Here is a 12014-nt window from a genome sequence, read left to right on the forward strand (position 1 = left end):
TGCACAGGTTCTGTTGAACCCTGCTTCCCCAAGAATCCACCAGTCCCATAGGTAAACTGACTCATTTTCCTACTACTTCTCTCCATTCAATTAAATTCTGATCTACCCTAATGTCAGACGTTCCTTAAAACAGTATGCACCAACTCAGATAATTATAAACAGAAATGTAAAACCATATTAAAATTGCATGACCATAGAACGATTCAGAATGCCCTTACAGTTACTTTTAATACTATTATTCACTTGAAAATTACAAAGTTAATTATATTTCTTTTTTCCCCTATGGAATTTACCACTCCCAGGAGGCCTGAGCCCCCAAACAGAGAAGATTTAGGATTTTAAGAAGCTTACTGACAAAAGCAGTTAAGATGATAACATCATCAATTAGCCTTATAGCTCAACTCTAATCTAGGGTTGATTAGTCTTGCAATTAGGAGCAACTATTTAGTTCCTCTTTCTTTTTGTCTCCCACTTGGAACATTTTCCCTTCACACAATGCTATTTTGAACATATTGACAAAGAATTCAGCTTTAAATTAGCAAATCCACTTCTTCAACTCTACCTTAAAGATTTAAGTACAAGAAAACTTGAAATTATAGCATATTATATACATTCTAGGTTGTTGTTATAGGGTAACTAATAGAATAAATTATCCAAGCAATGTAATATTTTGCTCAGTAAATGTTAGCTACTCAATGCAAATTCTCCCTACAGCTATCAAAAACATGAGCAGCCTAGAAGAATAAACACAGTGAATGTATGTGAACAATTTCAAGAATAAAAAACTACAAAACCATTAACATGTTAAAAGTTTCAATTCCATTCATTATCAAACAATACAAAACTGAACAAGATACCAAGTTTATTTGATTGGCAGCAACTAAAAAGTTTGATAATCAATGTAGAATTTCAGAAAACAGTCTTTCTCACACACTTTTGATGAACTGTTGTTTGATGCAACCTTTCTGGATAACAATTTGATGAATTCTATTAATGTGTGAAATATGTACACACAGTCTCCAAATGCTTCAGAATGTCTCTGTGGATTTGCCGGCAAGACTTATTAGATATGCACAAAGATGTTCTTGTAACAGTACTGGTAAGAGTAACATCAAAACCAAACAACAAAAGGACAAACAAAACCCTAGAAACAACCAAAATATCCACCATACAAAACTGATTAAATAAATTGTGACACAACCTAACAAATAACTTTTTTAACACAGTTGTTTAAAAAAAAAAAAAAGATATATTTGCCTTGCAGGTAGGGAATGATCCCCAAGAGACAGCAAGAGAAAAGAGCAAAGTAAACAAGTGTAGTGTTGTCTTTTTGTGTTAAAAACAAGCATAAGTTAAAAAAACAAACAGTGGGGCCTCCTTGGTGACACAACAGGTTAAAGTCTCAGCGTTATCAAGCCTCTGCAGCTCTGCAGCCTGAGTTCGATCCCTGGCCAGGGAGATGACCCACATGGCACAGCAGACTTCTCTTGTAATCCCTGCCCCTCCCCCACCCCGCTGCTCCCCTCAGCAGTGTATTGTTCTGCTCCCCACTCTGGTGAATGCTCTTACCCCCCGCAACTCTGGCCTACACCCCAGTTCTTGTATGCATAAAATAAAACAAAGAAAGACAGAAATGGTAATTTGGGGTGTTTTAAAGGATTGGCAAGAAACTATCAATACTAAAGCTATTTAGGAAGAGTAACTTTCAATTTTCACTTTTCATTTTATAGCTTTTTGTAGCATAAGTTTTCTAATCTCATAGCTATGTTTATTTTCATTTTATCAACTGCTGAATGTAGGAAGTCAGAAATGAAAGAATGTGACATACTTTTATTTGCTTCTTTGTGTTTTTCTAAAAAATAAGAAAAATGAATGGTAATGTAAATCTAGATTTACTGACACAGAAAACTGTAAGAGCATTTTTTTTAATTTAAGAAAGCTTGGGCCTCCCCGGTGGGGCAGTGGTTGAGCGGTGGGTTGCGAAGCTGCCCGCAGCCTCTGCAGCGCTGGTTCGATCCCCGGCTGCTCCCCGGCCCCCGGAGGAGGGTCCCACATGGCGCACAGACCTCTCCTGCCGCCCGCTGCTCCCCTCAGCAGTGTACTTCGGTCCTTCTGCCTGCTCTGCCCCTGCTCTGGCTCTGGTGAATTCTCTCACCCTCCCGCGCTTCTGACTGTACCCAGTGCTTGTATAAATAAATAAAAATAAATCTTAAAATAAAAAAAGAAAGAAAACCATGGCCATACAACGTGAATAGTTTTATCCACTTATATAAAGTTGTATTTTTGCACCTGTTGCACACTGACCACTGAGAAATATCTGGAAAGATGTTACCAAATGTGATGTGGTTCCACATTCTGTTTTGTAAGCAGTCTGAATTGCTTAAGTTTTCTCAAAATGTGCATGTGTTGTCTATGAACATAGAAAATAAAAATTTTTACAGCAAATTAGATTTTGACTAGAAGTGGGGAAAGGATAAGAAAATGATTTAGGCCCTCCCCTGGTGGTGCAGCGGTTGAGCACTGGCCTGCGAAGCTGCCCGCAGCCTCAGCAGGGCCGGTTCGATCCCCGGCCATGGGGCAAGGGTCCCACATGACGCGCAGACCTCTCCTGCCATGCCTGCTGCTCCCCTCAGCAGTGTATTTTGTCACTCTGACTGTTCTGTTCCCCGCTCTGGCTCTGGTGAATTCTCTCACCCTCCCATGCTTCTGACTGTACCCAGTGCTTGTATAAATAAATAAATCAATCAAAAAGTAGAAAATGATTTAAATAAAGTTATGTACACTGAGAGACTGCCTATGAATGACCCAAAACTGGGAGATTATACCTGGAATCCAATAGGGGGACAGAGTGTTCCCTAAGGCAGGGGAGAAACCTGAGCTGGCTAGTGATAGAGAAAACAAAAGTGGGTCTGCAGGCACTCCCCCGCCATATAATGAAAAATTTAAAACACCTTTTAAAAATGTATATCCACCAAAAAAAAAAAAATCCCCATTAATGAAAAAGGAAGCACTACTGCTAGAACATTTTTACTGCAAATGGTGGCTTCAAATCTCCATACTAAAGCAGACATGCTCCAAGGTACAATTAAAAATATGTCATTTTGAAAAGTATATATCAAGACAAGCAAATATTCAGAAAACCTCTTAAGGAGTAAACACAGACGCATGAGAAAAAAAAGAAAGAAAGAAAAAAAAAGAGAAGAATACAGAGAAGCACTTAAGAGAGGGAATTAGCATCAGGATGTTAGAAAGAACTCTAACTTTGTAATGTTTTCATTTCTCATGAAAGGAAAATATTCACATGTTTTAATTGTGGTAAAGTACACATAAAATTTACCATGACAAGCATTTTAACTGTACAATTCAATGGCATTAATATATTAATATATTGTATTGTACAATACAGTATTGTACAAACATCACACTATGCATTACCAGAACTTTTTCACCATGCCAAACAGAAATTCTGAACCCAGTAAGTGATAATTTCCCATTCTTCCTTTCCCCCAACCCCTGATCGTCTCTACTCTACTTTCTGTCTCTATGAGGTTGCCTATCCCTGGTAACCTCACATAAGTGGAATCACACAATAGTTGTCCTTTCGTGACTGGCTTATTTCAGAATTTCCTTCCTAATTTAAGGCTGACTAGAATTCCACTGTGTAAATATAACACACTTTGTTTATCCATTTATCTGCTGATGGACACAGGTTATTTCCATCTTTTGGCTATTACGAATAATGCTGCTGTGAAGATCAGTGTACAAGTGTTTATTTGAGTCCCTACGTTCAATTCTTTTGGTCAAATACTAGGAGTAAGATTGCTAGATCATATGGTAGTTCTCTGTCTAATTTTTTGAGAAAATGCCAAACTCTTTTCCACAGCAGCTGCACCATTTTACATTCCCACCAGCAATACACCAAGGCTCCAATTTCTTCACATCCTTGCCAAAACTTGTTGTTTTCCATTCTTCTTAGTAATAACCATCCTAATGAGTATGAAATGTTACCTCATTGTGGCTTTGATTTTCACTTTCACATAGTTTTTCAATACAAATTTTTAATTAAAAATTCATGTTTTTAAAAAAGAAAAGGATTAGGATTTATTTTCTTCATTCACAAACTGGTGCTGCCTCCTTCACGGCTAAGCTCTGTGAGGACCAAGACTAGGCCTGTCTCGCTCCCTGCTGCTTCCTCAGCCCCTAACATGGTGCCTGGCACCTACAGGGCACTCAAATAAATACAGCATTCATTGAGTGAATATATGAGTACATGAGCCTCTCAGAGTACATGACATTAATGTATGATTTGAGAGCAATAAGTCTATGAAGAAGTGTCACCTTGGAAAATACATATTATTTAGCCATAATAAAGGGAAATCCTACCATATGTGACAACATGAGAGGACCCTGAGGGCATTATGCTATGTGAAATAATTCAGGAAAAGACAAATACTGTATGATCTCATTTACATATATAATCTAAAAACATCAGACTCAGAAATAGAGAGAAGAAAGGGGGATGTCAGGGGTTGGGGGGTGGGAAAATGGGAGGATGTTGATGAAACGGTACAAACTTTGAGTTATAAGATGAATAAGTGAGATCTAAGGTACAGCGTGGTAACTGACTATAGTAAATACCATGTGGACACCGGAAAGTTGCTCTGAGGATAGAGCTTTAACATTCTTACCATAACAACAACAAAATGAAAATCATGTGAAGTGAGGGATGTGTTAATTAACCTTATTGTGGTAAACGCTTTGCAAAATATACATGTGTATCAAATCATGACATTGTATACCTTAAATTTATATGATGTTATAGGACAATTAAATCACAATAAAATTAGAAAAAATAAAGTAGGCCACCTGGAAAAACAAGGAAAGAAAAATAAACCATAATTTTGGAAGTTGTGGGTAAATGACATAATTTCAAGACAGGTCCAGGATGGCCAAGAAAACATAAATAACAACACTTAGAGTTTTAAGGTAATCAACTTCAGGGCCAGTATTCATTCATCTGGGTTACCAGATGAGGACACGGTACTTTTCAAGTATTCTTATATTATGCTACCTGGGCCCCCGTGTTTTCTGAGTTTCAGGCAGGATGACCAATGAGAAAGATATATATATTCAGAACACTGTTGTACTCCTAAAATCACATCATTATTTTTATGATTGACTGCTAGTTAATATTAGTCACTTTATCATAAATTCTTGCAACAAAAGCAGATACCTGGATTTTTCCCCCCAGGCAGTTCATATATCCAGGGGTGAATATTACTGATCATAGATGGCAACCACCCATTACTTCTCTCCAGGTGAAGGCAGGGACCATTCAACTTCTTACCTCACTCCCTTCCCATAAGCTGAAGGTACAACAAACTATTGCTCTCCCCCCTCTCCAAGCTGAGAATTTGACTGAAAGTTACTGAACCATTAACCTGGACAAGCCCCTGATACCCTTGGGGGTGAAGGAATGGAGAAGAAAGATAGCTGGTACTGAGAGTAGAGCACCAAGATGAGAGCCTGCATTCCCTTTCTCCTTGAATTATACATGTATGTTCATACATGTCCATGTGTGAACTGGACAACACAGGAAGAAACTGAGGCCTAAGGCTCTTGGTGGCTTTCCCCAAGCAACACCTCCAGACAAGGATCCCACCACAACAAAAGGCTAGATTAGATTGCCTCTGGCAGGGACTGATGGTGGTGTGCAGGAGAAAGGGATTGACACTAACCTCTCTCAGTGAGGCAGTATGCAGGGGAGACCCCAGAAAGCAACAACTGCATTCTCAACATCCTCAATGCAAGTAAGAGAACTGGAATGGGGATACCTGACACACTGGGAAAACTCACTGAAATAGCAACCACTAGCAGAAACAGAACAGCCAAATCTTCATGGATAACAGTCTTGTGGAGAACATTCTTTCTCCCTCCTCTTCATTCCTACTTGAGAGGCACAAGAGCCAAGGGAAAAGGAGGAGGGTGACATTACCACCCCTCCACTAAGTCCATCTGCATCAGGAGACTAGGAAGAGATGAATTAAATGCAAGATAAAAGATTTTAAATGGTCTAAGTCCTAATATTTGAAATGAGGCTATAAATTATTAAAAGTGACTGCACACTGGGCCTCCCTGGTGGTGCACGGGTTAAAGTCTCAGCACTATCAAGCATCACCAGCCATTGCAGCTTGAGTTCAATCCTGCCCCCCAACCCCCCCCCCCACTACCCAGAGGGCCTATTTTTCTCCCTACTCTGTCTCTGGTGAATCCTCTCACCCCCAGCACCTCTGGCCTGCACCCCAGTTCTTGTATGCATAAATAAAAAAAAAATATTTAAAAGAAAAATAAAAGTGACTGCACAGTTATAGAACCAGAGTAGAATTTTTTTTTTTTTTAAGATTTATTTATTTATGCGTACAAGAGCTAGGGTACAGGCCAGAGGTGTTGGGGGTGGGGTGAGAGGATTCACCAGAGACAGAGTAGGGAACAGAACAGGCAGATTTTCTGAAATACACTGCTCAGGGGAGCAGCGGGTGAGACAGGAGAGGTCTGCTGCACCATGTGGGTTGCTCCCTGGCAGGCCAGGGATCTAACTCATGCTGCAGTGGCTGCAGATAGCTTCATAGTGCGGTACTTAACCCCTTGCGCTACCAGGGAGGCCCTAGAGTAGAATATTCTTGAGAACCCACTATCTAGATAGCAAAAGAATTTCTAAAGCCAGTAGCAGTGGTTATAGTGGAAAAAATAAAATTGTTTCACATTTATATCTTAAAATTATGACTTTTCAAAGTGGTAATATACCGACAGGAATTTATAATTATTTACTAGTTTATTGTTTGTCTTCCCATAAACTACAAGTGCCATGGACTAGAGATATATCTATCTTGTTCACTGCTTTCTCCCTTGAGTATGTGTAGAATATAAAAAAAAAAAAAAAAAAACACATGCTGGCAAAGCACAGCAAAGAATAATTCTTAGTCTGAAAAATATACTGGTTACCAGAGGTGGGGAGAGCGGAAGGAAGGGGGTAGGACATTGACATGGGAGTTTAGTGGGGCAAGTGAAGCATGTGCACACATGGAAGTGTGAAAATGTACCTATAAAGTTATATGTAAACAACTGAAAAATTGATTTAAAAAAATTTAAAAAGTGAACAAAAAGTAACTTGCAGACTTTAGTACACTTCATTCCTTAACACTAAAATGTGTATATCATAGTGTTCAAAATTTTTCTATTTTTAAGACAGAATTTACATTCTGAAATCATACATTTACTACATATCATTTATTTGCTATATATATATCTTATTTATGAAATATACAAATATACATATTTATGTCTTCATATTTAGAAGTTTATAATGTTATGTTTATATTCCCCCAGAGTTCTTTTTTTTAAAGATTTATTTATTTATATGAGAACTGGGGTACAGTCAGAGATGTTAGAGGGTGAGAGAATTCACCAGAGACAGAGCGTCCGCTAAAGTTCTTATGTTGAAGCTGTAACTCCCAAATATATAAAAATATATATATATATATATATATATTTTGGTATTTGGAGATGGGGCCTTTGGGAAATTATTACAGTTAGATTAGAATACAAGAATGGAGCACTCATAATGAAATAGTGGCCTTATAAGAGGAGAACTAACTCTATCTCTCCTCTCTCTCTCTCTCAATCTCTCTCTCTCTCTCTCTCTCTCTCCCCATTTCCCTCCCTCTCCCACCCAACTCTCTTTCCTTTTCCCTATGTATGCCCACTGAGGAAAGACTATGTGAGGATGCAGTGAAAAATCTGCACTCCAAGGAAAGAGTCTTCACCAGAATCAAATTGGCAGCACCTTTGATCTTGGACATCTCAGCCTCGAGAACTGTGAGAAAATAAATTTTCTGTTGTTTAAGCCACCAGACTATGGTATTTTGTACATAGTGTTATTAGGAAGTCGCTAAAGAGAGCTTGTTAATGTACTTTCTTAAAGATCACTTTGGAGGAAGGAATGAAATAGAATAGATTCAGGAAGACAGGATAGAGAGCTACTACATCGATTGGGCCAGGGTGATCTTCGCTTGTGTAGAACCATTAACAGCAGAGGCCCAAAAAAGGGCATAATTATAAGTAATATTTAGAAGGTAAAGTACACTGATGAGGAAAAGGAAAAATCAAGCATAATGCTCAGATTTCTCATTTGACCAATTGCTGGCTGGTGGTATCTCCCCTAAAAGCTCTAACTAAGGAAGACAGAAGGAAAAACGGGCCTTTTTGTATGAGGGGGCAGAAAGGGTGAGTTCAGTTTTAGACATATTCTGCTTGAGATGACAATGACATTCAATAGCCCTCTGGTTAGATAAAATTTATATACAAAGTAAAGACAGTGCTGGACTGGAGAAAAGCCTGTGGGAGTCACTGGCATAAAAATTATCACTAAAGCCATGGAAATAGTTGGGACTCTGTGAGGGAGAAGTGTGTGAAGGAGGCCTATGTCAGAACTCTCAAGAACACCAAGATTTAAGAAGTGGATAAAAAGTAGAAATCAGCTGAGACTGAAAAGAAGTGGTAAGAGTAGTGCAGAGTCACTGAAGCCTTGAGAAAACAGTGTTTCAAGGTAGTTAAACTAATGTTTTATGGCTTTTAATAAAGGCAACTAAATGAATCCCTTGGCAACAAGGATGATTTCTGCCATCCAACCAAAACATCTGAAATGGTTGGCCCCAGATTTCCTGCCCACCAGACCGGTGATTCTCAATGTATATATAAACATTCTTCTAGGAGGAACACATTTTCCTTTGGATCTGTTAATACATTTTACCAAGTTTCTGCAGGCTGGGGGATGGGATTTTGTCAACGAACACATTTATTTGAACCCAGATCCTATCTTGACGCTAAAGCCCCTGCCCTAAGACGAACCACTTACCTACCTGCCTACCTGCCACTTCTCCCTCGTCCGATGGATGGATCGCTTTCCTCTTCACGATTCTGGTCATTCGTTACATCCAATTATGGGGCATCTGGTACTAAACAGCTTCTCCTTATGCATTTTTCAGTTTCTGATCCTGCGACCAACCTAAGTGGTGAGATCACGCAGTTTAACAACCTGAAGGGCATGGATTGTCGGTGAAACTATACACTGGGACAACTTAGGAAAGCAACCCATCATCATTTACCCAAGCCAGAGAAAAGCAGCCTTCGACCCAGTAATTCCACTTCTAGGAATTTCCCCTACAGATGCACTTGCACATGTGCACAAAGACCCGGGGCCTCTCTCCAAGCACTCGCAAAGGCCTGGTCACCCACCCAGCGTCCCTGAGGGGCCTCTACCCCATCAGTCCCAGGCCGGGCCCCCCCACCCCGGAGGACCCCTCTGAGGCTGGTTAGTCAGCACAGGCTGCAGAAGCCCTGTTCACACCTCACTTCACACTCTCGTCAGCTGGGCGCAGCTGGGGCAGCCCTTGCCGCCTTGGCGTCGCACACGCCCAACCCCCGACACCGGCCCAAACCGGCTGCGACCTGATTTTCTCTCTTTCCACCTCGGAAGAGAGGCCCGCGGCCGCCGCCAAGCACAGCGACCGCCACCCTGGCCCGGCCTCGCGCGGCCGCCGCCGGGGCGGGGCGGGGCCGGGGCGGGGCCGGGGCGGGGGCGGGGCCGGGGAGGGGCGGGGCCGGCGGGGTGATGGCCCCGTTTGTCGCTGCCGCCGCCGTCGCCGCCGCCTCAGCAGCAGGAACCGAAGTCGCCGCCGCCGCCCGGGCCGCCGGCCGCCCGCAGCCATGGAGGACTTCATCGTGATCTCGGACGACAGCGGCTCCGAGAGCTCCGGGGGGTCCCGCCCGGGCCGGGCGCGGAGGATCCGCCGGACCCTGTCCCGGCCTCCCGGCGCGCTGCCCCGCCGGACCGTGGTGAGTGAGCGGGCGCGCCTCGCCCGGCCGGCCCGTGGCGGGGGCGCCGCCGCGACGCCGGCCGCTCGTCCGGCGACCCTGAGCCGGGCCCGCGGCCTCCGGCGCCCGCCGCCCGCCCCGCGGCGCCCCACGGCTGCGGCCGCTTCCCGCCTCGCCGCCCGCCCGGGCCGGACGGGTCGCGGTGGGCCTGCGCCGGCCCGGCCGGGCCTTCGGGCCCCGCACCCCAAGAATGAGCGCGCTGGGGGGCTGCAGAGGGGCGGCCGAGCGCACGGACCGCGTCCTGGGGCGGGGCGGGGCGGGGGCGGCCGTGGCGTCCGAGGCCCGGCCCGGGCGTCGAGACCGAGCCTGGGCTGGGAGGCAGGCGGGGTGCGCGGGGAGTCAGCCCTGGGGGGAGGCCGGACCTCGAGGCGAGGGCGCAGGGCGTGTAATCGTCTGGCTTGTGGTGGGTACAGATGTGTGCGGGGAGGTAACGGGAGCCAGGCTGGAGGGAAGGAAGCGAGGGCCTGGGCCAGATGGTGGCCGTGCTCCAGGGCCTGGCAGCCGAGCAAGGGGCCCAGTTTTGGGGCTGTGCAGGAGGTGATTTACTCCTCTGAGCAAACACCAAGCTCTGCCGAACAGGGAGGGAAATACCGAGTACTGTTTCTTTTTCCCTCTGGCTCCTTACAAAGAAAGGACAAAGTAAGTCTTTGTGCTTCTTCCTGAGATGGTGACTAGAAGAATATCCATGGTCCCTGCCTTTCTAGAATCCTCCATAGATGTTTATTGAACCCCTGCTACGGACCAGACGTTCTGGGAACTGGGGCTATAATGGCGAATATAACATCCGTTATCCCTGTGACAGAATGTGATATGTTCAACAAGTGGCTTTGAGTACTCTTGATGTAAATGGACTGGCTTTCCCTCTAGCTGAACGCTCTCAACACCAGACTTCCCACAATTTCCCCCAGAAATAAAAGAGTGATCACAATGATGTTATTTATATACATCCTGTAACGGCAGGAAGGGCACGGAGCAGGTTATCTGTGATTTGAGCAAACCAGACCAGTAAAGGAGAGTCCTGGAGCCCTCAGTGCCTTTCTCAGGCTTTTATTGAGCTTTTACATGTTATGCAGCAACCAGGTATACTGCGGGCAGGGGTTCCTACTGGCCTCCTCCTCCCCCACCCCCCCAAGTCTTCAATCTGGGCTTCTCCGGCGTTCTTTCGCTCCTTCTCTCTCTTCCGCCTCTTTCTCCTGCCTCTGCTTCTCTTGGCGAGTATCTCAGTACTGCAGCTGTGGCCCACAGAAGTATACATAACTTATAACAATGTAACAAATACAGGTGCCCGCCATCAGGCATGCAATCCTAATGGTGGGAGGGCAGAAAAGCCCGAAAACTATTTACCCTACACATACTTGAAAGAGTTAAAGGAAAACATGTCACTTATACGCAAATACTCCTTCAAGACAAACCTCCTAACTTCTACTCTTCCAAACCCCTTCCCAGCCAGTTGGTAGCCCCTCAGCTTTGCTGGGAGTCTCTTACATGTCCCAGGTATAGTGCCAGATGCTAGGTGGTCACTAGAGAAAAGATGGCATGCAAAATCAACATACAGTGCCACTGCTCCAGTAAGAGGGATACTCAGTAATTCTCTGCAAAGAACTTAGATGAGATGGACAGGCAGGAGATTTTCAACTTGGTGAGCAAATGGGTGCTGTGGCAGGCAGTGTTTGGAACATCATAGATCCATAATAAATTTTTATTGGATGAAAGAATGGTATAAAGAATGAGAGAGAGAGCAGTTTCGATGGATATTTGATAACATCCAGAGGTCAAGTACAAGAATAGGAACAGGCTTGGGGTGGCAGGAAAACTGCATTCAGTTTGGACCTCAAAGGAGTTGAACTCTGGAGAACAGGATAGGACAGTTTTAGTAATCAGCCATATGGAAAGGAGCATTGAGACCTAATATGATTGAGAAATCAAGGAAGAGAGCATAGAGAGCAAAAAAAGATAGGAGGAAAAAAATCCCACAGAGTAACTTTCAATTGCCTTTCCTCCAGACTTCTCTTTCTTCTTGCCTCTTTTCTCACTTGCCCTTAACTTTGTCCTTCATACCTGCTTCCTTTCCTCACCAGTGC

The 12014-nt window shown here is 43.7% G+C and overlaps 2 protein-coding genes across 4 annotated transcripts in view; one reads left to right on the plus strand and one right to left on the minus strand.

Annotated features, from left to right (window-relative positions):
* Positions 1–9474, minus strand: part of THOC3 (THO complex subunit 3) — a 75323-nt gene extending 65849 nt beyond the window's left edge. Inside the window, exons 1-2 of one of the 2 annotated variants that reach the window (XM_054691069.1) lie at positions 9407–9474; positions 8919–9064 (exon numbers count right to left, since the gene is read on the minus strand). In XM_054691069.1, the coding sequence (XP_054547044.1) occupies positions 8919–8984 (66 nt within the window). In that variant the 5' untranslated portion in view covers positions 8985–9064; positions 9407–9474. Of the gene's footprint in view, positions 1–8918; positions 9081–9406 lie in introns of those variants that run through there. The other variant, XM_054691070.1, reaches the window with a different exon arrangement.
* Positions 9475–9750: 276 nt separating this feature from the next.
* Positions 9751–12014, plus strand: part of SIMC1 (SUMO interacting motifs containing 1) — a 69414-nt gene continuing 67150 nt past the window's right edge. For both annotated transcript variants that reach the window (XM_037500590.2, XM_037500591.2), the window contains exon 1: positions 9751–9894. In XM_037500590.2, coding sequence (XP_037356487.1) covers positions 9766–9894 — 129 coding nt within the window. In that variant the 5' untranslated portion in view covers positions 9751–9765. The remainder of the gene's footprint in view (positions 9895–12014) is intronic.

This window comes from Talpa occidentalis, unplaced genomic scaffold (genome assembly GCF_014898055.3).
Source record: "Talpa occidentalis isolate TD23 unplaced genomic scaffold, MPIMG_talOcc4v2.1 talOcc4.9, whole genome shotgun sequence".
NCBI classification, from domain to species: domain Eukaryota; kingdom Metazoa; phylum Chordata; class Mammalia; order Eulipotyphla; family Talpidae; genus Talpa; species Talpa occidentalis.